The 26,540-nt window shown below is 50.9% G+C and overlaps 1 protein-coding gene across 1 annotated transcript in view; it reads right to left on the reverse strand.

Moving 5' to 3' along the window:
* The window catches only part of LOC147693352 (transient receptor potential cation channel subfamily M member 2-like), a 3,804,886-nt gene that overhangs the window by 1,685,597 nt on the left and 2,092,749 nt on the right, over positions 1-26,540 (reverse strand). The window contains exon 20 of the mRNA XM_086935946.1: positions 11,642-11,813. Within this exon, the coding sequence (XP_086792072.1) occupies positions 11,642-11,813 (172 nt within the window). The remainder of the gene's footprint in view (positions 1-11,641; positions 11,814-26,540) is intronic.

Raw genomic sequence — 26,540 nt, forward strand, 5'->3', positions numbered from 1 at the left:
GGAGAAGGCTGATCAGGCAAACACAAAAATGCTGACAATGCGGACAAATAGCCTTCAACAGTAGCCACAGCACAACCCTGCTGGGCCAAATGAAGAGAAAAACAAAGAACATCAGAAAGATGAGCTTGTAAGGGATCAATAGATTTCTTTCCGCACCACTTAACAAATTTAGACCACCTGTAAGAATAGAGAGACTTGGTGGAGTGTCACCTGGCCGATAGTATAACGTCCACCACGTCAGGCGGGAGAGGAAAAAATTCAAGTTGCCCCGTTCAGTAAGCATGGGCGAATTTTGCGAATCTCGCGTTCGCGAATTTTGCGGATTTGCGAACTCGCAATGCGCAAAATCCGCGAATTCCCGCGAATTTGCGGAATTTTTTTTTTGTGTTCGCCCGTGTTTCTGCCAGTTCGCGAGGGTTTTTACAATTTCGCAATTTGCGAACTTACCTGTCGGGTCGCAAGTTTTGCGAACTTGTTGTTTCTACATGTCCAGCCTGTTTGGGACACTCTTCTTCATCACTGCCACTCTCTGTCACCACTGCCACTCTCTGACTACTCATGCCACCCTCTGGCCCACCCATGCCACCCTCTGTTTCATCACCACACCCTCTGGTTGTCCAGTGTACATTATTTTCGGCAAAGCAAAGCACACCTTCCCTGCCTCAAGTGACCTGAATTAATTTGGGGCTCATTAATGTGTCACAGAATATTTTTTTAGCTGGCACCTGCTTCCTTAGTGCGCCCTGATTAGTGATCTTTTGCACTTGCTAAGTGCTTTCATTGTTGCAAAATTAGTTACAACACCTGCCCTGCCCCAACTGACAATAATGAATTAGGGGCTGATTAATGGATTTTAACTTCCAGCCTGGCTCCTGCTTGTCTCCCTTAGCTGTAATTCGGGACCTTTGTGGCATATGTGTAACTATTCTGAGGTTCAGAGCAGGGTCACATAATAGTTGCAACTGGCAACTGAACTCTGGAGGGGCCCCTCAGGAAGCACTACAGGAAATGGCTACTAATGATGAGCCTGAACTTTTGAACCTGGTAAGTAGTTTCAGTTTTGCTAAGATCGTATTTCTGCAATTTAGCACTTATTCGTGGGGCGCGAAGTTGTACTGGGAAGCCGCGAACTCACGCGAACAGTGCGAGCAGTGCGAGCAAAATCCGCTGCTCGCGGATTTGCGGATTTTGCGGGAGATTCGCGAATCTCGCGGATTGCGAATTTCCCGAAAATCCGCAAAATCCGCGAGCGAAACGGATTTTCCGCCCATACCTACCGTTCAGTCTCCAGGCATGAAGGTGCAGGCTCTGGAGGTGGGGGTGTAAAACCTGCCCCTCCATCTGCAAGAGGAGGTCTGCCCTGAGAGGGAGACGGAGCGGAGGGTGTGCCAGAGGTGAAAAAGGTCCGTGTACCACACCCTTCTTGGCCAATCTGGGGCGATCAATATAACTTGGGCCTGGTCTTGGCAAATCTTCCTCAGAACCCAAGGAATCAAGGGTATGGGAGGAAACGTGTAAAGGAGTTGCGAACTGAAACACGTCCCCCAATGCTCCCTGCATCGGAAGATGGAGATTGCAGAATGACGGGCAGTGTGCGTTCTAGAGAGTGGCAAATAGGTCCACCCGAGGAGTTCCCTAAGTCTGGAAGATATATCGAACTACCACTGGATGAAGCCTCCATTCGTGGTCGGTGGAGAACTGCCGACTGAGACTGTCCGCATACACGTTCAACACCACGGCCAGATGATTTGCCCTCAAACAAATTTGATGGTCCTGAATCCAGGACCGAAACCGCAACGCCTCTCTGCAGAGACGGTACGACCCTACTCCTCCCTGTTTGTTGATATACCACATCACGGTAGTGTTGTCCGTCAGGACTTGAACCGACTGACCACGGATGGAAGGGAGGAAGGCCTTGAGCGTCAAACGTATCGCCCGCAATTTCAGAAGGTTGATGTGAAGCAACCTTTCCTCTGGAGACCAAACACCCTTGATCTCCAGATCCCCCAGATGAGCACCCCACCCTAGGTTAGAGTCATCCGTTATCACTGTGGCCACAGATGGAGGACGATGAAAGGGCTTTCCTTGAGACAGATTGCAGAAAAAAGTAAGGAGGCCCCCTTTCTAGATTGATCTGGGACCAGGGGAAACAAGGAAAAACAACAAAGGGTGTCCCTCAGTACAAGCAATGAGCTATCTTGTATGGTCATAGTCACTATACTTCTAGTAAAAAAGTGTCATAAGTTTAGGGCAAATGTACCTACAGATTGCCCTCCACGCTCCACCAAGACAGATCCGCTGCAGCTTATCTGGAGATTCTGAATGACTCCCTGAGATCTCCGTTGTGCTGGTACCACTGCTTGTGGAGATACCACTGGAGCGTCTCATGTGCCAGCGTGCATGGTTGACCAACAGAATGCAGGAAGCGAATAGACTGAGCAGACGAAGGACCTTCAGAACTGGAACAACCGCTTCATTGTGGAATAAAGGGATCATCTCCTGAATATTGAGAATTCTTTGTGGAGGAGGTAATGCTCAACACACAGTAGTGTCCAGTACCGCCCCTATGAACAGGTTAAAATGAGAGCCCACCAGGTGAGGTTTGAGCACATTGATTGAAAAACCCAAGTCGAACAACAGTTGAGATGTTACCCGGAGATGATGAAGCACCATCTCTGGCGACTACGCTTTGAGCAGCCAGTCGTCCAGATAGGGGAAAACAGGAATCCCCGACCTTCTGAGATGAGCTCCCACCACTGCCATCACCTTTGAGAAGACTCAAGGTGCAGTAGTAAGACCAAACGGGAGGCCCACAAACTGGTAGTGCTGCGAACCAACCGTAAAACGGAGATACTTCCTGTGAGACTTCAGAATAGGAATGTGAAAATACGCATCCTGTAAGTCGATCGACACCATCCAGTCCTCTTCCTGCAGCGCCAGAAGAACTGTGCAAGGGTTAGCATCTTGAATTTCTCCTACTTCAGGTAAAAATTCAAGATCCTGAGGTCCAGGATCAGATGTAAACTGTCGTACTTTTTGGGGAACAGGAAATATCGAGAGTAGCATTCCTGACCCCTTTTCTGCTCTGGAACCACCTCTATCGCACCTTTTAGAAGTAAAGCAAGAACCTCCTTCTGCAGAAGAAGCAAATGGTCCTCTGAACAAACACCTTGGTAAGGAGGAGGAAATTACCGAAAGGGAAGGGCGTACCCATTCTCCATAAGGTTTAAAACCCACAGGTCTGTTGTGACCGATTTCCAACCTTGCAGAAAGTGAGACAGCCGACCCCCTGCAGGACCCACATGTTCCAGGATGGGGGATCTAGGGCTGTTTTCCTGCTGTACCAGAAGGTGCGGGGGAGGCAGAAGAGGAGGAGGAGAGATTGTGAGCAGAACCACGTTGGCGACCTCCAGCTCTTCCTCTTTAAGATTTATAGAGTGGATTTTGCTGCAGCTGCTGAGGTTGACGGAAGTTGCGAAATGAAGACATTCCAAAGCCTTGATATTTCTTGTAGCCAATACCTCCCGACTGGGTCTGCAATCCCAAGGATTTTGCAGTGGCTCTGATATCTTTAAACCTCTGTAAGGCCGAATCTGCTTTTGCCCAAAGAGCTTCGAACCGTCAAAGGGAAAATCAACAAGAGTGGCCTGGACATCAGGGGAAAATCCATAAGAACAAAGCCAAGCCTGCCTTCTTGTAGCAATGGAGGAGCCCATAACTCTGTCTACAGAGTCAGCCGTATCCAGACCTGATTGAATAACCTGTCTAGCTGCAGCTAGAGCTTCTGACAGAACCTCCATAAAGTTACCCCTCTCCTCATCCGGTAACTTGGGGGCCAATTGTTTTGCCGAGTCCATCATAGCATGTAAGTAACGGCCCGACAGACAAGTGGCATTGGTCGATTTCAGAGCCATACTAGAAGAGGAGAAGACCTTTTTAGCTGACTGTTCTATCCTCTTTGAGTCCCTATCAGCTGGGGCCTGTGGAAAAGCACCTGAAGATTGCTTGGAGCAGGATGCCTGCACCACCAAACTCTCTGGAGATGGATGAGAAGAGAGAAAACCTGGATCTCCTAGTGCAGTCCTATACCTTCTAGCCACAGCCTTAGAAATGGCAGGCGAAGAGAGTGGTTTACACCAAACCTTGAGGATAGGATCCAGCAAAGCTTCATTAAAGGGTAACAAATGTTCAACTGTTGAGGAAGGTGAATGCAAATCCTCAGTCAATAAGTTTGGTTAATATTCTGCAGTTGGCAGCTGCAAATCCAAAAGCTCCACAGCTTTCCTTATCACCAAATGGTAGGCAGCTATCTTCTGAGGTGGTGAAGCCCTTGTAGAAGAGAGCTCCCACTCTGGAAAGGTATCCAAACCACTTACCTCCTGAATTCCCTTGAATTCATCCAGAGACTCTTCCAACTCGCCTTCTTCTACCTCCTCTCTAACATACTGCTCCTCTTCTAAAAACCTCTGAGCCTCTCTCTATGAACGAATACGCAGTCTGTGGGGTCGTACGCGGCGCCGACAGCCACGGAGCCGGCGCCGAAGGAGGCTCAGAAGGAGGCACGAGATCCACACGAGGCCAAGAGGAGGGCTCACCAGACAGCGTCGAGGATTCCATCAACGGCAATGAGCCTCTTGGCGCTGGAAATTGCCATGACGGCACCATCGGCATGAAAGGCATGAAGGGTGCCTGGGCATAGTGCTGGGGCACACCCAAGTTGAATGCCAACGGACCCACAGGACCAGAAGGTGCTCTAGATGGGAAAGCCGCCCTTGTAAAAACACTGTACATAGCATTTAAAAAATGCAACGGATCTGCTCCTAGAGCGGGGAATTGTGGATATGGATTTGAACCAGTATCCATACGGGGAGAGTTTGACGTTGGAACATTCGGATCCACTGCCAAATCCACCGGTTCAATCTCAGGCGCAGGAGAAGATGGAACATCCTGAACCGGCTCTGGGTCTGAAGCTGGTGAATCTCTTGGCGCCGGAGAGTGCGCCGGAGGACCTATAGGCGAAGGAGCCTTCTCCGGAGTCGCACGAGGAGAAGGTGAGGGAAAAGGATACAAAGTCCGTACCGCAACGTTGAGGGGCAGGCAAAGGCGACCTCGAAAACTTACCCTTAGAGGAGCGGCGCCGAGATCCATGTTTTCTTTTATTCTTGTGCTTCCTCGACCTCGATGTATGTGAAGTCGATGACTTCCACCTATCACGCTTACGCCCTCTATCTTCTTTCTTCACCTTAGCCAGAAACAACTTGGCTTCCCTTTGTTTAAGTGCTTTAGGATTCATTTTCCTGCAACAGAAACAATCCTCCACATCATGATCCGAAGACAAGCACCATAAACAATCTTCATGGGGGTCAGTGATGGACATGCGACCCCCACATTCCCTACAGGGTTTAAAATCAGACTTCCTTGAAGACAACATCACTTCTAGCAACAGTTAAAGCAGAAGGAATAACAAAGTAACTCCACAAAATATGGAGAGTGCTAGAAAACCGTTACGCGTCGACGGCATGGGAAAAAGGGAACTGACGTCACCACTCTGACGAGGCTCCCTTATGGCTTCTGTGACATCATGCGGAGTCACGAGCGGAGCCGACGTCCTCCTCTCGTCCGGGGAGAGCTAGGAAAAAATTCTGCAGAATGCTGGTGCAGGAGATATTCATAAGGTGAGGAATCCACAGGCAGATGTATCCATCAGAAATTACGAATACCATTTTCTAAATTGAGATTCTTACTGAATCAAAATTTGGAAATCGCAATTCCTAACATAGTAAAGGATCTATTTTTTAAAAATCATGAATTTAAATGAGGTAGGTCACAATTTGTGTCTCACTAGAAGTCACAGGGATGGTGGCCTGCTAAGGCCATGAGAGCAAAATGTCTGTGATCGCTTTTTAATAAAGCAAACTTTTTTTCTGCAAAAAGGAGCCCGTCTCCCTGAGAGGCACGCAAAATGCATTTCAAAGGAAAAATTCAACATTTAAGCTTCTTTTTTCAATTCCTCAAAGGGAAGGGTCCCATGGGGACTCTTTCCCTTTTGCAAATGGTTACCACTACCTTTCAGTAGTCTGTAAAAAATTAACATTAATACATACCACTGTGAATGGGTACTTGGAAGGGATGCCTTAAACACACCCCTTCCAAATACCATATCATAAACCTAAACTGCAATTCCTTAACAATGTACCAAATTACAATTTATCTTTTGTACATTTAAAGTTATTTTTTGTGATCGCAAATGGCCCGATTCGGCGAATCAGACCATTTGCAACCTCCCAAATAGCTTTGCCATTAGACGTTTAATAAACATTTAGCTGAGTCTTTGTTTTCCTGATATATCTAAGTACAAGTGGTTTCGTTTTTCTGTAATTGTAATTGTGTCTCACTTACCTTAACAGAATCCAATTGTAGGATGTTGGCTTAGTATATGGTTCACACTTATTCAAGTTTTGCACATTGCACTAATCCAGACAAACCTTATGGTGATTTTGGTGGTCTTCGATACCCATAGAAAGGAATCAAAGAGGTAGCTGTGGAGAGAAGCCTTCAGGCTTATCTAGGAGGAGTGTAAAGCAGCTTGTTTTCTCAACTTTAACCAACAGTGTAAATTAAATGAAAAAGAACCTCTTACTGTTTATGTAAAAATAAGTCTTTTTACTAACAACACAATCAGTAAACCATAAATATATATCCTCCCCGGAGATATCAATAGCACACACAAGGGTACTTTGAAAAACACACAGGAAAGTAACACAAAAAACAGTGGTCAACAGGTGGAGACCAAACCATATACAAATATAGTGAAATGTGAGCTGCAAAGGGGAATTGGATTTGGAACCCAAAGACCAAGAGGAGCCGGTACACAAGGAACCGCCCAAGTTAGGTACCCAGGAACTCCATGGAGGCTGTGTGGTGTAAGCACAGCCACGTGTGCAATGGAAGTCAATCTAGAAGTCGCTGTTGCAGTTTTAAAGTAGCACTTTTTTTATGAAGGGCCCTGAAGAAACCCTTTGGAAGGCAGAAGGTTGGAAAGGCATCCAACCCGTGGATGCACCAGGAACTAGGTTACCTGCACCAGAGAAGCCAGGTGCTTAGAAATGAAGTGACGTCAGAACCTGCAGTAGACAACAATGGGAGACTTCGAAGAAGATGCTTCTGGAGAAGACTGAGAAGGAGTCCGGTGGAATCCATGGGTGGATTCTTGAAGTGAAGAACCTGCAAGCAGAGGACAGAGGCTATGCCACGTGGAGGTGACCAGGAGGCACGGAAGCACAATGCCCACAGATGTTGGGAGGTTCTGAAGAGATTGCATGACCTTGTCAATGACGCTGTGAATTCCAGGTGATGCTGAGGAAGACCAGGAGGCGTGCACAATTATTTCACCTTCAGGTGTCAGTGTGTAGGGGTCGGAGTCCAGCAGGAGCACCAACAAGCCTTGGTAGCTGCAACTAGAGTGGATAACAAAAAAGGAGCAAATGTTGGGACCAGCAAGGTCTAGGGGTCTCACCAAATGCAGAAGAGTCATAGCAGGACCCGAACAAGCAGAGAAGCCCACTGAAGCAAAGGAAGACCCTCAAGAGGACCAACAGGCCGAAGGCTCAGTAGTCGCAAAAGGACCTTAAACAGCTCACCAAACTCGGAGGCCCACAATGCAGGAGATGTGTGCAGGACTGTTTTTCATGAAGTGAGGTGCTTGAGGCTGGAGCTTCTTGTTGCCCTGATCTGCGCAGATGAGCTGCAACCACCACCATCCACTTTTGTGAACACCTGAGGGGTGCTGGTAAGGTCAAAGGGGAGCACAATAAACTGAAAATGCTTGTGGCCTACTGTGAACCGCAGGTAACTCCTTTGGGCTGGCAGGACAGGGATATGGGAATATGAGTCTTGCAAGTCCAGTGCTACCATCCAGTCTCTGGGGTCCAGGGCAGACAGGACCTGACCCAACGTGAGCATTTTGAACTTCCCCTTCCGGAGGAAGCGGTTGAGGGCCCTGAGGTCTAAGATAGGATGAAGGCCTTTGTCCTTCTTGGGTACCAGAAAGTAGTGGGAGTAGCAACCATGACCTACTTCTGGCACAGCAACCCATTCAATAGGTCCCTTGGCCAAGAGAGCTGTATCTTTCAGGTGGAGAAGGGCCAAGTGATCCTCGGACATTCCATGGAATGACAGTGGCACGGAGGAAGGGGTAGTATTGAAGGGGAAGGAGAAGCCCCTTCGGACTAACTGCCAAACCCACATGTCCGATGTGATGTTTTGCCAGTGGGGAGGTGATGATGAACCCTGCCGCCCACTGGCCTCTGGTGGCCCTGAAAGTCTGGATTAGGAGGATTTGGAGGCTGCTGCAGGGGGATTATGGGTGGACTGGTCCATCCGCTTGCCCCCAGGCCCGGGTCGATGGATCCCAGGGTTGGGGCCATGCATAGGCTGGGCAGCTTGCGTGACCTGGTGACTTGACTGGGTCGAACGTGGTGGGGCACCACTTCTGTACCCACAAAAGGAGGGAAAGCTACCTGCGTGGGGTGGGAGGTAGCCGCGGGGTCCAAGTATCTGGCCGTAGCCCTAGAATCCTTGAAGAGCTCGAGGCGGAGACGGCCTTGTCAACGAACAGGTGACGGGCATCAAATGGCCAGAAGGGTGGATTGGACATCTCCAGAGAAACCAGATATCCTCAACGAGACGTAGCGCCTCAAGCCTACTGACATGGAAACTGTTCTGCCCAGAGAGTTGGAGGTATACAGCCCACAACTAATGGTGAAATTAGCTGAGTCCCTACCCTCTGCCACTTCACGGGTGCGAATGGCCCAGGCCTACTCCAGACACTGTGGCAGCACTTGCGCAACCATATCCCACACTGTATGGGTATAAAGGCCCAAGAGGCATGCGCTGTTCACCTCAGAGCTAAGCTGGCAGAAGACAATATCTTCTTCCCAAGGTGGTTGAGCTTCTTGGATTCTCGATCTGGGGGAGCAGTAGGGCATGCACCCTTAGAGGACGAGGCTTGGACCACCAAGCTCTAGGGGGTCGGGTATTGGGAAAGGAAAAGTGGGTCACCTGGGGCGGGGTGGTGGCATCGAGCAATCATCCTGTACAACAGGAGCCCCTGTGATGTGCTTGGACCAGGTGCCCAGAAAGGGCGTCGGTGAGGGCTTCATTAAAAGGCAGAAGGGGCTCCGACAAGGCCACTGCTGTTTGAAGCACCTCTGTTAGATTAGTCGTGACTGCCACCATAGGAAGCTCCAGGCCCTGGGCCTCAGCAGCCCTATGCAAAACCACTGCGTATTAAGCTCCTTCCTCCATAGCCATGATAGGGGAGGGAGAGCATGCCAAGGTCTGGGGAGGTATCCAAACCACTGACATTACCCAGTTGCTCTCGCCAGTCCGGCTCGTCAAGCTGGTCAGCCAAAGGGTCCACAGACCCCTCCCAGTCCTCCTCACCATCCTCTGGGTGCCACTCAGGTCTGAAAAGAACACCAGGAATGACCAGAGGTACAAATGTACCTTCTGGTGCCGGTACCATCGTTGAGTGCCGTCGGTCCGTCAATGTATTCAAGTCAGGGGTGAGGCTAGGGTCGGCACCAGGTAAGGGTGCAACTGGCACTGGGGGCGTTCTCACGGTACCGTCCCCAACGCCAATTCCAGTGACGTCGGCCGGCTTCAATCCAGATCCAGACCTGTATCCTCGGGGGCCTTCTCGCACCAGGGCTGAAGCCGCCAGCATCGAAGGCCCAGCGCCCCCAGCGGAGTCTGCGTTAGCCGAAGGCGCACCTGCGGAGTCGGGCTGCCCAAAGATCCCGTGAAGTGCTTCATAGAAAGCTCGAAGCTGGACAGGGGACACTTGGGTTACGGGAATAGGAGGAAAGCAAGGAGCCGTCCCAGAAGCAGGCTCTGAAGAAGGAGCTGGAGAGCAATGACGCTCCAGGTCCGTGTCGCGTCTCACGATGGACGAGGAGAAGGCAAAGAGTGACGGTGCTTCTTCCCCTCCTTCTCGTGCTTCGACTTACCCGAAGAGTCCAAAAATATAGATGATAAATGGTGATGGTGGCTCTGCGACTGGTCCGAAGACCTTCCTCTCGACCCAGACCTCAAACGATGCCGGACCTCCAAGAGCATTCAGGACTGCTCCCACAAAAACTTTGAATTCATGGCCCGGCAGTTGGAGCACGACTTTGGTTCCTGGCTGCGCTCCGGACATCAAAGGCACAGGAGGTGGGGTCCGTAACCAATTTCAGGTGGTTAAAGGCCTCGCATGGCTTGAATCCGGTTCAGTGATGTGAAATCCCTCATGCATCAGGGGTCGAAAGACTCAAAAAGATGTCAACAAAAGTTGAGAAAAAGCTGGTCAAAAAATGGAGAAAAAGAAAGAACTGACGTCAGAGCACAGGGGCTGCGTCCGCGACGCCATCCCAGCCAACACGATGCCGACAACAGACCCGGAGTCGACCGACGACACAACCGACGTGCTGGGGTACTGCTAAAGAAAGAATCTCGAGATCCAGTCTAACGCCTGGGGTAATTCTAAAGGTAAGGAATCTATAACTACAGTCTCTTTCAGATTTGTATATCACACTCTGCACACATGCATTTTATTTTGCAAGTTGTGGAATCAAACAGTAAAATGAAAAGATGGTAAATGTGCCAATCCCACGAGGTGTGTAGTCTGGGAGAAGGCATCAACATACCTAGATATTAATCCAATAGCAGAGTAACCAAGTTGGACACCAATTTTTATACATGTCTATGAATTTTCTTTTACGTTAATACAACTACAATTTTTATAATTATTGATTTACAAATTCTAAGAATTCTTAAAAAGAGGATCTGGAAATCAAGCAAATATGACTTTACAGTTAGCCAAACAAATATTTAGTGATAATGTTAAGTCTGTTGCTAATAAAAAGTCCACAGGAAGTTAAAAGTTTACTGGTACTTTCTAAAAACAAATAACTGTAACTAATAACATCTAAATGTAATGGTCTTTGGACAACAGTAGGATTAACTCAGACACAGTTAATCTATATTTTACAAATCTTTTTAGGATATAATTTGTTGCATTGATCCTACCTCACTGTCAGTGATCAATGTCTAATGTGTAATTAATACAACATATAATTGTATCAAGTTTAACTGCAAAAAGAAACACTGGTTTAACACATATAACTTTCAGTAAATTAAGTAACGTATTCTAACTCAGTGAGCATACCAGTGAAATTCTTCAGAGGTGATATGCTTTAAAGTTGTCCATGCTATTCAAATATTTGCATTTAATATGTGAATAAATGTAAACATTATTAGCTGAGCTGCTAATAGTAAGTTTCCTCATATGTACGACACCAATCTTCACATTAATAATTGCTTTGCTGTTGTTCTTAAACTTTGCTGTAATGTAATGTGACTGGCCCAACAAACATAAAACACTTTGAGAATTCCCACAGACCACCAAAGCACACTGATAATATTGTCCTCCATAGAGAGGATGTTAATGACTCTGTGTGGCATCATCTTTTTGAAATAACAATACTTTTTCAACAGGCTTAAAGCACCATTGCCGATGCCCCAGGGGGTGTGTAGGAATTGCAGAAGGTGAATTAGAAAGAATTAAAGCACGTGACATAAAAACAAAGTGGTTCCTTACTGTCCACATCAGCAGGTATCTGCCCAAAGAGTATGAGGTAAGGCTCATATATCGTACTTCGGAAAATCCAGCCCAACCGTTGCTCATTGTGCACACGGATCGCATGCTTAGATACCCCAAATGACACTATCCAAATAGCCAACAGAAAGAGAAAGAAGAAGAGATCCTTTACCTGAAATAAAAAAAAATTATGTCACACAGTTAGCAAAGAACAAGTTACTTACCTTCGGTAACGCTTTTTCTGGTGGATACAGTATCTGCCTGTGGATTCCTCAACTTGTGAATTTCCCCTGCGCCAGCAGCATTCGGATATTTTTTGTAGCTCTTCACGCTGACGAGGACGACGTCACAGAAGCATGGCTCTGCTCGCGGCTCCGCTGACGTCACCGGAGCCATAAGAGAGCCTCGTAGGCGTGATTACGTCAGTCCGCCATTTTTTCCGTGCCTTCGAGGCACACGGATGGACCGACACAAATATATACAGGATAAAGAGTATACAGTATTTAAACCAACACACACAGTCGGAAATCAATGCATTAACACAAAAAGAATGATAAACTTCCATTAAAAGTAACATATAGAAATTATCACCATTGCAGGTATACAAGGGTGGACAAACGGGGAGGTGGGTGGGTCAGTGAGGAATCCACAGGCAGATACTGTATCCACCAGAAAAAGCCTTACCGAAGGTAAGTAACTTGTTCTTCTGATGGATACATCTGCCTGTGGATTCCTCACCTTGTGAATAGAGTCCCGCAGCAGTCCTCACGTTCGAAGGAGGGTGCCCACCCTTCTATACCAAAAAGTCCTGTAGGACTGAACGTGCAAAGTGTCCATCTCTCCTCAATTTGGAATCTAAGCAGTAATGCTTCGCAAAAGTGTGGAGGGAGGCCCAAGTTGCCGCTCTACAAATGTCCTCCACAGGAACACCTCTAGATAAGGCAGATGTAGAAGACTTTGCTCTGGTAGAGTGATCTCTTATACCCTCTGGAGGATCCTTACCGGCCAAAGAGTAATCTTGATGCACAAGATAATACACCTGGAAAGTGTAAACTTGTGCACCGCTCTGCCTTTCCTGCAGCCTATCAGCCCACGAAGAGCTGGTCATCCACACGAAAGTCTTTAGCCCTATCGAAGTAAAAACTCACCGCCCTTTTAGAGTCCAAGCGGTGAAGCCACTCCTCCTCCTTGGAAGGGTGAGGGGGATGAAAGAAGGTAGGAAGGGTAATGGATTGCCCAGATGGAAGGGAGTTACCACCTTAGGCAGAAAAGCAGCCCTGGTCCTGAGTACCATTCTATCTGCATGAATGGTCAAGAAAGGGGGTTTCAAACTCAGAGCTTGAAGCTCACTTACCCTCCTCGCCGAGGTAATGGCAACAAGAAATACTGTTTTAAAAGACAATAGTCTCAAGGGACACTTGTACATGGGCTCAAAGGGAGAACCCATCATGTAGGTTAAAACAAGATTTAAGTCCCATTGAGGTACAATAAAGGGAGTGGGCGGAAACTTGTTAGTAAGGTCCTTAATGAACCTTAACACAATGGGCGACTTGAACAAAGACGGCTGATCCGGCAAGCAAATGAACGCCGACAAAGCTGATAAATAGCCCTTCACAGTAGCCACAGCAAAGCCCTGCTGGGCTAGAGAGAAAGCAAACTAAAGGATGTTGGATAAACAGGCCCTCAAAGGTTCAATAGATTTCTCCCCACACCAAATGACAAATGTGGATCACCTATAGGAATAGATAGACTTGGTGGAGAGACGCCTGGCAGACAAAATAACGTCCACCACATCAGGTGGGAGAGAGAAAGAATTCAGGTTGCCCGTTCAATTTCCAGGCATGAAGGTGTATGCTCTGGAGGTGGGGGAGTAGAACCTGCCCCTGCGATTGCGAGAGGAGGTCTGTCTTGAGAGGGAGACGGAGCGGAGGGAAAAATGAGAGGTGAAGAAGATCTGTGTACCACACCCTTCTTGGCCAATCCGGGGCGATCAATATGACTTGGGCCCGGTCTTGGCGAATCTTCCTCATTACCCGAGGACTCAAGGGTATGGGAGGAAACGCGTAAAGAAGTTGAGACTCTCAACTCAACTGAAACGCGTCCCCCAAAGCTCCCTGCATCGGATACTGGAGACTGCAGAGTGACAGGCAGTGAGTGTTCTCGTGAGTGGCAGACAGGTCCACCGGAGGAGTTCTTCACGTCCGAAAGACGTGACGTACCACCTCCGGATGAAGCCTCCATTAGTGGTCGGCAGAGAACTGCCGACTTAGACTGTCTGCACGCACGTTCAGAACTCCTGCCAGAAGATTTGCCATCAGACAAATCTGATGGTCCTGAACCCAGGATCAGAGAAGCAGAGCCTCCCTGCAGAGACAATGCAAACCCCACTTCTCCCTACTTGTTGACATAACACATCGCGGTAGCATTGTCCATCAGGACTTGAACTGACTGACCACAAGGGGAAGGGAGGAAGGCCTTGAGCGCCAAACGTATCGCCCTTAGCTCTAGAAGGTTGATGTGAAGCAACCTTTCCTCTGGAGATAAAAGACCCTTGATCTCCAGGTCCCCCAGATGAGCACCCGACCCTAAAGTGGATGCATCCGTTATCACTGTGGCCACCAATGGAGGTAGATGGAAGGGCTTTCCTTGAGACAGATTGCCCTCCACACTCCACCAAGACAGATCTGCTGCAGCTTCTCTGGAGATCCTAACTGACTCCCTGAGATCTCCATTGTGCTGATACCACAGCCTGAGGAGGCACCCCATGGAGAACCTTCATGTGCCAGAGTGCATGGTTGACCACAGAATGCATGAAGCAAACAGACTGAGCAGGCGAAGGACCTTCAGGACTGGAATGACCGCTCCATTGTAAAACAAGGGAATCATTTCCTGAATGTCGAGAATCCTTTGTGGAGGTGGGAATACTCAACACACAGTAGTGTCCAGTACCGCCCCCATTGAACAGGTTGCGCTGAGAGGGCACCAGGTGAGACTTGGGCACGTTTATCTAGAAACCCAATTCGTACATCAGCTGAGTTGTAACCTGCAGATGATAAAGCACCTTCTCTGGCGACTCAGTCGTCCAGATAGGGGAAAACTGGAATGCCCGACCTCCTGAGATGGGCTGCCACCACTGCCATCACCTTGGTGAGGGCTCGAGGTGCAGTAGTAAGTCCAAACGGGAGAACCGCAAACTGATAATGTTGCGACCCTACCGTAAAACGGAGATACTTCCTGTGCGACTTCAGGATTGGGATATGAAAATACCCATCCTGCAAGTCGATCGACACCATCCAGTCCTCCTGTTGCAGCGCCTGAAGAACCTGCGCTAGGGTGAGCATCTTGAACTTCTCCTGCTTCAACAAAAGATTCAAGATCCTGAGTTCCAGGATTGGCTGTAACCTGCCATCCTTTTTGGGAATCTGGAAATACCGGGAGTAGCATCCCTGACCCCTTTCCTGCTCCAGAACCACCTCTATCGCACCTTTTTTTAGTAATGCAAGGACTTCCTCTTGCAGAAGAAGAAGATGGTCCTCCGAACATGCCCCTTGAAAAGGAGGGTAATTTGGAGGGAATGCCCGAAAGGGAAGAGCATGCCCATTTTCCACAAGATCTAGAACCCAAAGATCCATAGTGACCGATTCCCACTCTTGTAGAAAATGGGTAAGCCGACCCCCCACCGGACCCACATGATCCAGAATGGTGGATCTAGGGCTGCTTTGCTGTGACAAGAGGGGGGGGGGTTGAAGAGGAGGAGGAGGAGGGCTGATGACCTCGAGGACGACCCCTGTTCTTGCCCCTATATGATACAGGGTATTCTGCTGCTGCTGCTGAGGCTGCCTGTAGGTCCGAAAGGACAACCTTCCAAAACCTCTGTATCTTCTGTAAGAGGAACCTTTAGGCTGTACCTGTAGGCCCTGAGACTTGGCTGTGGCTTTGCTGTCTTTGAACCTCTCTAAAGCTGCATCTGCTTTCATTACCAAACAGCCCCGAATCATCGAAAGGGAGGTCAAGAAGAGTTGCCTGCACATCCGGAGAGAACTCCGATGACTTGAACCAAGCACTTCTCCTCGTGGCAACCGAAGATCCATAATCCTGGCAACAGAGTCTGCAGTGTCCAGGCCACTCCGTGTACCCTGGCATGCAGCTGCTTGAGTGTCCACCAAGACCTCATTAAAATTCTGTCTGTCCTCCTCAGACAACTTAGAAACAAGCTGTTCTGAGGAGTCCATGTGAGCATGAATATAACAACCCAAAAGACAGGTGGCATTTGTCGACTTCAAGGCCATACTTGCTGAGGAGAACACCTTTTTAGCGAATTGATCAAGCCTTTTAGAGTCTCTATCTCCAGGGAGTTGAGGAAAAACCCCAGAAGATTTCTTAGAACAGGCAGCTTGAATCACCAGGCTCTCAGGAGAAGGATGAGATGTTAGAAAGTCTGGATCTCTGGGAGCCGCCCTATACCTCCTATCAATAGATTTAGAAACTGCTGGAGCTAAAAAGGGCTTATGCCAAACCTCCAAAACCGGTTCAGTGATGGGATCATTAAAAGGCAATAAAGGCTCTGTGACAGTGGAGGGAGAATGAAGAACCTCAGTCAAAATATTGGACTTCAATTAAGCTGTTGGAAGCTGTAGGTCTAAAAGCTCCGCTGCTTTCCTTATAACTGTGTGGTAAGGAGCCACATCCTTAGAAGGAGCGTCTCTAGGAGGAGAAAGCTCCCACTCCGGGGACATATCTAGGCCACTTGCTTCCTTCAACCCCTCAAATAAGTTCCTCCATTTCTTCCTCAGCACAATAACGTTGCTCCTCCAAAACTCTTTGCGCCTCTTGCCTGGACCTCATCCTCGGAACCGACGTTGGCGGCGTCAGACAAGACTCTGATGGGCCGAGCGAGGTCGAGCTGACGGCGCCAGAGAAGAAGGAAACGGAGTCAATGTCCTCAGCGCTGGCAAATGCCAGGATGGGGCCGCTGGAAGAAACGGCATAAAGGGAGCCTGAGCATAAGCCTGAGGAACTCCCAGGTTTAAGGCCATAGGACCCATGGGACCTAAAGGCGCTCCAGAGGGATACACAGCTCTTGCAAAAACTCCATACATTGCATTTAAGTAATGTGATGGATCTTGACCTGGACCAGGGAAAGGTGGGTAAACCCCAGGTACAGACTCAGGTTGAGGCATTAGCGGACTCGGGCTAACCGGCGCAGACGGTGGAGCCACTGGAGTCGAAGACTCATCAGGTACTGGAGCATCTTCCACCGGAGCAGGAGACTGAACCGACATCGGAGATCGAGCTGGCGTTGGAGAGCGTGCCGGTGAAGCTTCAGGTGAAGCCGAACGAGCAGGAGTACCCTGATTGGAACCTGAAGGAGATGGAGAGATATAGTCCTTAAGACGTCGAGGGGCTGGAAAAGTCGACTTCAGAGACGCGTCCTTATCTGAACGGCGTAGAGAGCCCTGCCTCTTCTTCTTCTTGTGGTTCTTAGACTTCGAAGTATGACCCGACATCGACTTCGAACCTGACCTCGACCTTGATCGGGATCTCAACCTTCTTCGACCTCTCTTCTCTTTTCTTATCTACGCCATGAATGGCATGGCTTCTCTCTCCTTTAATGCCTGTGGGTTAATCTTACGACAGCAAACACAACCCTCGACATCGTGATCCGATGACAGGCACCAGACACAATCCTCGTGGGGGTCCGAGATGGACGTATGGCCCCCACACTCCCTACAGGGCTTGAAACCGACTTCCTTGAAGAAATCTTAAAAAAAAAAAACAAGAGAAGCAAGCCAAAAACACAATGTAGCAACAAAACCACAAAGAGTCCCAAAAAACCGTTTGCGGCGACGGCGCAGAAAAAGGGGAACTGACGTCATCACGCCGACGAGGCTCTCTTATGGCTCCGGTGACGTCAGCGGAGCCGCAAGCGGAGCCATGCTTCTGTGACGTCGTCCTCGTCGGCGTGGAGAGCTACGAAAAATTTCCGAATGCTGCTGGCGCAGGGGATATTCACAAGGTGAGGAATCCACTGGCAGATGTATCCATCAGAAAATGTACTACTTTTTTGTACAGAGAAAAATATTTACAAAGTGTAATGTGGTAATTGCATCATCACTTACGGAAAGTAACCAAAACAAGCCTTGCATCCTTTACATCCTTGTAGGAAAATAAGATCTGCTTTTATGGTTACCCCCACTCTGTTTTCTGACTACTCTAACTGGGATCCTGATAATCAGTACCCCAGTCACTGTACTCTCTCCCGAAATGGGACTATGGTATGAACTTTGGTAAATCCCAATTGGCTATTGACAGACCCTTCTAAGTGCACAAGTTACTACTTGTGTAACTATATATCTGTAAGAGACATTAGTTAGTGATAGATTCCTTACCTTAGAATATCCCCAGGCGTCGGACTGGATCCGGAAAGTTTTGCGTAGCAGTACCCTTGCGCGTCGATAGGCGTCGTCTGCGGCTCCGTGTCCGTCGTCGGCGTCGTGGGCGCAGTGATGACGTCGTCGGAGTACTTAGACGCCGCCTCCGCGTGCTGACGTCAGTTCTTAGCCACAGCTTTTCCGCGCCAGAAGCGCAGAGCCATGACAAAAACCAACACTGGTGCCAAGAAACTAGGGCCCTGAAAGGGGATGACCTTAACCCTAGATATCGGTTCGCAGAACGGGGAGGATGGGTGGGTCGGTAAGGAATCTATCACTAACTAATGTCTCTTACAGATATATCCTTACACAAGTAGTAACTTGTGCATCTGAAAGAGACACGTTAGTGATAGATTCCTTACCTTAGAATAGATACCCCAGCAATACCATCCCCGCGGTGGTGGGTCTGCGAACCAATAATCACACCAGAAAGTCCTGGAGGACGGAACGGCCAAAGTAGCTGTCCCTCCGGACTTGACTGTCCAGGCAGTAGTGCCTTGCAAACGTGTGCAGCGAGGCCCACGTAGCTGCCAGGCAAATGTCCTGCAAGGGCACACCTCGGCCCAAGGCAGTAGTAGTGGCCGTGGCTCGAGTGGAATGAGCCCTCAGCCCAACAGGGGGTTCCTTTATAGCCAAGGAGTAACACACCTGGATGCACAAGATAATCCACCGAGAGATGGTCCGTTTGTGCACCGCTTTCCCTTTCTTAGAGCCCGCGTACCCAACAAAGAGTTGATCATCCACCCGGAACTGTTGTGTGCGATTCAGATAAAATGAGAGCGCACGTTTTGGGTCCAGACGGTGGAGCCTCTCCTCCTCTCTCAAGGGGTGCGGAGGCGGAAAGAAGGTGGGCAATGTGATGGATTGCCCAATGTGGAAGGCCGTGACCACCTTAGGCAAGAAGGAGGGCCTAGTCCTTAAAACAACCTTGTCCGGATGGACTGAAAGGAAAGGAGGCTTACAAGAGAGAGCCTGGAGCTCACTCACTCTCCTGGCAGAGGTGATGGCTACCAGGAAGGCAGTCTTCAGAGAAAGAAGGCGAAGAGGACAGTTGTGAAGTGGCTCAAATGGAGCGCACATCAGAAACGTTAGAACCAGGTTCAAGTCCCACTGAGGCATCACGAAGGGAACAGGAGGAAAGGTATGAGTGATGCCCTTCAGGAATCGATTAACAATAGGGGACTTGAACAAAGAAGGTTGGTCAGACAGCCTTAGAAAGGTTGAAAGAGCTGAAAGATAGCCCTTGACAGTGCCCAGAGCAGAGCCCTGCTGGGCAAGAGAGAGAAGGAAGAGGAGAACCTCAGAAAGAGGGGCATTGAGGGGATCCACAGCCTTTGCTGTGCACCATGCCACAAATCTGTTCCACCTGCAGGCGTATACCGACTTTGTGGAGGGACGCCTGGCTGCCAGAATGATGTTGCAAACTTCAGGAGGCAAGTCAAATGGCCTCAACTGTCGCCGCTCAATATCCAAGCATGGAGGTGGAGACTGGACAGGTTCGGGTGGAGGACCGTCCCCTGCTGCTGCCACAGAAGGTCCTCCTGAAGAGGCAGACGAACCGGGGGATTGACTGACAAACTGAGTAGCTTGGGATACCAGTATCTTCGTGCCCAGTCCGGAGCCACAAGGATGACTTGGGCCCGGTCGCGCTTGATCTTCTTCAGCACTCTGGGCAGAAGTGGTATAGGTGGAAAGGCTTACAACAGACCGCAACTCCACTCGCGACGAAAAGCGTCTCCGAGCGAGTGCCGCCTTGGAAATACCAACACGCAGAACTGATGACATTGCGCGTTCTCTTCGGTGGCGAATAGATCTAACCAAGGCTCTCCCCATCGCAGAAAGAGGCCTTGCGCCACGTCCGAGTTCAGACGCTATTCGTGATCCATCGAGCACCGATGGCTGAGTTTGTCCGCCCTGGTGTTCAGAGAACCTGCCAGGTGTTGAACCACCAGAGTCACGCCCTGATGTTCCAGCCACTGCCAGAGATGCAGAGCCTCCTGGCAAAGGGTCCACGACCGCACTCCGCCCTGTTTGTTGCAGTACCACATGGTGGTGGTGTGGTCCGTGAACACCTGCACTGTGCTCCCTCGGACAGACGGGAGGAATGCTTTCAGTGCCAGACGAATCGCCCGCAGCTCCAACAGATTGATATGGAGCCGGGACTCCGCCGGAGACCAGAGGCCTCTGATCTCCGCCTCTCCCAAGTAGCCTCCCCAGCCCTGGAGGGACGCGTCCGTCACAACTACGTGCTCCGGTTGGGGAAGGGAGAGGGATCTGCCGTTGACCCAATCGCGGTCCGTGAGCCACCACTGCAGCTGCCTCGCAGTGCCCTCCGAGATCAGGACATGGTCGGACAGGTTGCCCCGGTGCTGGGCCCTCTAAAACTTCAGGTCCCACTGCAGAGCCCGCATCGGCCACCGTGCGTGATGCACCAGAAGGATGCAGGAGGCCAACAGCCCCAGAAGCTGCAGCGTCAACGTGACCGAAACTCGGGATAACGGCCTGAAGATCGGAATCAGAGCCTGAATATCCCAAACCCGCTGTTCGGGCGGATAAACCCGAAACTGCGCCGAGTCGAGAACCGCTCCGATGAAAAGGAGCTTCTGAGAGGGGCACAGGTGTTACTTCGGCACATTGATGGAAAATCCCAGCTGGTGCAGGAGATCCGCCGTAGTCTGGAGGTGGCTGACGACTGTTTGGGGCGAGCCCGCCTTCAACAACCAGTCGTCTAGGTAGGGGAAGACTGAGACCCCTAACCTGCGCAGATGAGCTGCGACCACCGCCATCACCTTCGTGAACACCCGTGGGGCGCTGGTAAGGCCGAAGGGGAGCACGGTAAACTGAAAATGCTCGAGGCCTACCGTGAACCGCAGGTAACGTCGGTGGGCCGGCAGGACGGGGATGTGGAAATACGCGTCCTGCAAGTCCAACGCTACCATCCAGTCTCCTGGGTCTAGGGCAGCCAAGACCTGAGCCAGTGTCAGCATTTTGAACTTCTCCTTCCGGAGGAAGCCGTTGACGTTCCTCAGATCCAAGATAGGGCGTAGGCCCCCTTTGCCCTTCTTGGGTACCAGGAAGTAGTGGGAATAGCAACCATGTCCTACTTCTGGCCCAGGAATGCGCTTGATGGCCCCCTTGGCCAAGAGGGCCGAAACTTCCCCCTGCAGGAGCCGCAAATGATCCCCCGATACGCTGTGGTGTTGCGGTGGCATGGCTTGAGGGGTCGTCTCGAAGGGGAGGGAGTAGCCCCTTCGGACGATCTGCAGCACCCACCTGTCCGAAGTGACTGTGCGCCAGTGAGAGTGGTGATGGCGAACCCTGCCTCCCACTGGCGTCACATGGGCCGAAAAGCACGGACTAGGAGGGTTTAGAGGTGGATGCCACGGGGGCAGATGTGGAATGACTCCGCTTGTTCCCCGACCGCCTCCACGGCGGTTCCCACGGCCGCCGCCGCGCTGGACGACAGTTTGCGGCGAGTGGCTGGCGGCACGTGTGGGGACGCCCCTTCCTTGGCCACGAAAGGAGCGAAAGGCACCCATTTGCTGGCACGGGGCTGAGAGGCCCAAGGACTTGGCCATAGCCCTGGAGTCCTTAAAGCGCTCAAGCGCGTGGTCTGCCTTGTCGCCAAAGAGGCGACGGCCATCGAACGGCATGTCCATGAGGGTGTTTTGGATGTCTGCCGAAAAATTGGCGGATCTCAGCCAGGCGTGGCATCGTACCGCCATCGTCGTAGCCATCGCTTTGCCCAGTGAGTCAGTAGTATCCAGTCCACACCTGATTGAATACTTGGCTGCGTCCCGGCCCTCCACAAGGGCTTGGCCGAGTTTGGCCCGTACCTCCAACGGGCACTCTGGCAGCACTTCCGCCACAGTTTCCCACAGAGAGTGGGTGTAACGGCCCAAGAGGCATGCGGTGTTGGAAGACCGCAGTCCCAAGCTAAGGGACGAGAAGATCATCTTACCATAGTTCTCGTACCTCTTGGACTCCCTGTCCGGCGGGGCCGTCGGGAAGGCGGTCTTGGAGTTAGAGGCCTGGATGACCAGACTCTCGGGGTGGGGTGGAAGGACAGGAAACATGGGTCGCCCGGGGCCGGGCGGTGGTGTCTGGCCACGTTCCTATCTACAGGCGAACCTGTAGCGGGCCTGGACCAAGTGCCCAAAAGAACGTCCGTCAAGGCCTCATTAAACGGCAGCAGAGGCTCCATGGAGCATGACTGCGGCTTAAAGACCTCAGTGAGGAGGTTAGTCTTCACGGCCGCGACGGGGAGCTCAAGGCCCAAGGCCTTGGCAGGTCTCATCAACACCACACCATAGGTAGCTCCCTCCAACGAAGCCACGGTACGAGGAGAGACAAATCCAGTGTCTGGAGAGGTGTCCAGGCCACTGGCCTCCCCAAGGTCTCCTGTCCAGTCCATGTTAGACTGGCACTCTCTGGCCAGAGGGTCCTCAGACCCCTCCAAATCCTCCTCATCCCTCATCTCCTGAGATTCAGGGTCGTAATTGAATGAGGTCGGTTCATAGAAACTAAAATCTCCAAACGGCGCCGATAGGCATCGTCCCGACGTCGGAACCGAATGAAAGGAGGCATCAGGGACGGCGCCGCCCGAGGACGGCGCCAGAGAGGACACCACACGGACCGACGCCAGGGGGGTCGTAAGGTCCACCAGTGACGATCCATCACCCGAGGAGGGTCCAGCGGCGTCCTGCGGCGCCGGACCCGAAGGCGCCGACGACGCCGGGGCCGCTGTACCCTGCGGCGCCGGGCCCGAGGGCACCGGCGGTGTCGGGATCGTCAGGCCCTGCGGCGCCGGGCCCGAAGGCGTCAGCGGCGTCGGGGCCAAAGCACCCAACGGCGTCGGGGTCAAAGCCCCCGACCCACTAGGGCCCCCAGACGGGTTCGCTAGGCCGGAAGGCGCCACGGAACCCGTCGGAGGAGAAAGGGAACTCATGGCCATGAGGAAACGCTCGATCTCCTCCGGCGTCACTTCAGCCCAGGGACCGGGGGGTATGGGGCCGAACGCGGCGCCCGCGACTCCCGAGGAGCCACGTGGGCGGTGTCACCCGAACCTCCGGCCGCATCGTGCGAGCGTCGGGGGGAGTCAGAAGAGCGATGATGTCTCTTCGACTTCTTATGCTTCTTACCTGATGACTTGGACCCGGAGGAGTGGTGCCGACTCCCGGAGCTGTGACGGCTCCGTCCCCGCGACCTGTCCCTCGACCTCCCGTGGGACCGGGACCGGGACCTCACACGGCGCGGGGCCGACTACCGGAGTTCGAGTCACCTGCGGGACCGCTCCCGTCTGGCCTTCCTCGAAAGGGCCCGACAGTCGGAGAAGGCCTCGTCGTCATGGTCGACGCCCAAACACGTCAGGCACAGGCGGTGGGGATCAGTGACCGACATGGTACGGTCGCACTCGTCGCAATGCTTGAATCCGGGCATCCCTACAGGCACCGTCGGAGTCGTACAGACTTCGAATTGGATCAAAAGATCACCAAAAGTTAGTCAAAAAGTGACTAGGGAACTGCTCTTTCCAGATCTGCGCTGACTGGCGCCGAAAAAAGAAGAACTGACGTCAGCACGCGGAGGCGGCGTCTAAGTACTCCGACGACGTCATCACGGCGCCCACGACGCCGACGACGGACGCGGAGCCGCAGACGACACCTACCGAATCGCAAGGGTACTGCTAAGCAAAACTTTCCGGATCCAGTCTGACGCCTGGGAATATTCTAAGGTAAGGAATCTATCACTAACGTGTCTCTTTCAGATCCCTAGTTTATGTTACTAAGATACCAAGGACATAGGTTCACTAGGGGTCTCCCTTGGGCTGCCGTATATATTATGCCACCCAGGAGAGACCAGACTCAACCATTAAACTATGTCACTGTACAATTGTCTGGACAGTTGGACTTCATTGGACTTCGGCTGAAACCAAGACTGCATCAAGAAGACTCCTGTTGCTCTTGGTCTAGCTGTACTTTAAGTCGTATGTGTTGTCTATGTCTGTGCTTCATCCAGGTTCTCCAAAAGTATAAACATGTTGGAATCCTACCCCAACACTGATTCCAGTGTTGGATCCCATGTACTGGGGGGCTCCCCTAGGGAGCCCCCCTGTATTTCTGGTACCAGCTTTTCCGGGTCTAACAGCTAGCTAGTGCTGCTGCCGACCAAATATATGATGCTGCTGAGCCGAGCTCAAGCAGGGTAAGGTAGAACAATAGGTTTTTGTCATAGAAGGTGTGACCACCTCCCTGATAGGACTTAGTGTAATGGGCTGAGGTGTGGGCACTTGCCAGCATTTGGTGCCCTCCTTGCATACTACAGTTGGAACCAGTTGACGGAGCCGTTGGGTCCCACTCTGGTGAGAAACTGGACAAAGTATCCTCCCCTCTGTCCAGCCCCTCCTCTGGGAGGGACCCTTAATCATTCCAACCCTTTTCTTTGGGTACTTTAAGGACTTACCTGTGGGTGGCTTTTCAGATTTTCCATGGTGTAATGATGTATAAATGACATCATAAAGTGAGATGTAAAAGAATGTCAAAGATAAACAATGTTCAGGGGACATTCATTGGATGTACCAGGACAGATATGGAAGCTGATTTACAAGCTCCATTTAAAAGATATTAATGAATTATATTTATTGCGTCCAATAGATTTCTTTACACATGGGACAAGATTCATATCCGAAACCACTTCCACTTCAAACGTCTGGGCACTTTGGACTTCGTCTGGAACCAAGACTGTAACTAGGAAGACTTTGGCTTCTCCTGGTCTCGTCGTCCTACCAGTCTTCTGCGTTTTCTGTGCCTGTGTTTCATCCAGGTTCTTCTTCTGACCTGTGGACATCAAATACAACCTAAGTAATCTCCCTAGAGTGAAGAAATCACTCTCCTGCATCTGTAGGCACTGCAACCAAGCATACTGGTCTGCTGCTCCTGAGCTCCCTCGGACTTTGAAAGGCTCAGCAACACAGATGGTAGTTACACAACTTCCTCGAGGCATGCACTGTCTTCTCACCAAGTTTAAGGCCAGTACCCCTCGCCAAAGCTTGCTGACTCTGTCCTTCAGAGATCTTCCGGCTACAAGAAGCTCCTGCCTCCAGCATCTCCTCCTACCAACTCTTCATCCTCACTGCACCCTCTGCACCTTGGGCCTGCATCTTTGGTGAGCTGCTCGAGTTTCTCTTGCGACTCCTGTACCTTCGGCTTGTGGGTACTCTTGAGGGTCAGCTTCAGTGGGCTCTCCTGCTTCCTCGGGGCTTGCTCTGACTCTCCATCACTTGGTGAGTCCCTTGGGCCTTGCTGGTCCCGGCACTGCACCTTCTTTGTTTTCCACATCTGCTGCTGCTGCCAAGGCTTATTGGTGCTCCCGCCAGACACCGACACCCTGATTCTTGATTTTTGATGTGGGACAGCTTGTGAACGGCTCCTGGCCTTCCACAGCGTCGCCTGGTCCTCATAGCGGCAACAACAAGGTCACCGTCAACTCTCCTGCATCTATCATTATTGGTGGTAATTGGTCTTCTGTGCCTCCTGGTCACTCCCGAGTAGCATAGACTCTGTACCCTCTGCTTGCAGGTATTCCTCTTCAAAATTCCACCAGACTCTTTCACCTACTCTGCCAGTGGAATCTTTACTGAAGTCCTCAATTGTAGTCTACAGCGGTTTCCGACATCACTTTGCACTGATGCACCCGGCTTCCCTGGTGTAGGTATCCTGGTTCCTGGTGTATCCACGGGTGGGGTAACTCTCCAACCTTCCATCTTCCACGGGGTCTCTTTAGGGTCCTTCTTCTCGAGAACTGCAACTGAGAGTTTCTCATTGACACTGCGCACAGCCTCCGTGGGGTTCCTGGGTAGTTGCCTCGGGTGGTTCCTTAGGTACCCTGCTCTTCTTAGTCTTCTGGTCCAAGTCTGGACTTGGTCGCAGTTTGCATTCCACTTTCCTAGTATATGATTTGGCATCCCCCGGAGACCACTGTATATTTGTGCTTACTTACCTGTTTCCTCTTGAAATATTTTGTGTATTGTGTTGCTATCTACAGGTAGGAGATATACCAATGTTTTAGTGAGGTGTATAATAAAAATAACTATTTTTATAACTACACTGTGTGGGGGGGCGAGGTCTGGCAAGCCAGCATGGCGAACACTGCGTGTGCTCCATGCAGTCAGGTTGCATAATTCATAATCATCCTGCCCGGGGGGACATGAGCCAAGTGTCCAGACACAGAATGGGACCAGGAACAGTTGTGGCATATTGTGCAGCATGCCAGGTCGCTGCAACCGGCGTTTAGCGGAAGATTGTGCCAGACTGCATGGGCCACTGCTGTACCGATGAGTGGCTTTGCCAGGCCACTGCTCCTGCCGAAGAACCCATGCCACCCTGGGAGAAGAGACATCCCGGGAGAAAGAGTAGGAAGCTCTATTGCTTGAGGGCCTACCCGAGGCCTTGCACTGTCCCCGAGTGGCGCCC

Source organism: Lissotriton vulgaris, chromosome 8, assembly GCF_964263255.1.
Source record: "Lissotriton vulgaris chromosome 8, aLisVul1.2, whole genome shotgun sequence".
In the NCBI taxonomy this organism is placed as follows: Eukaryota; Metazoa; Chordata; class Amphibia; order Caudata; family Salamandridae; genus Lissotriton; species Lissotriton vulgaris.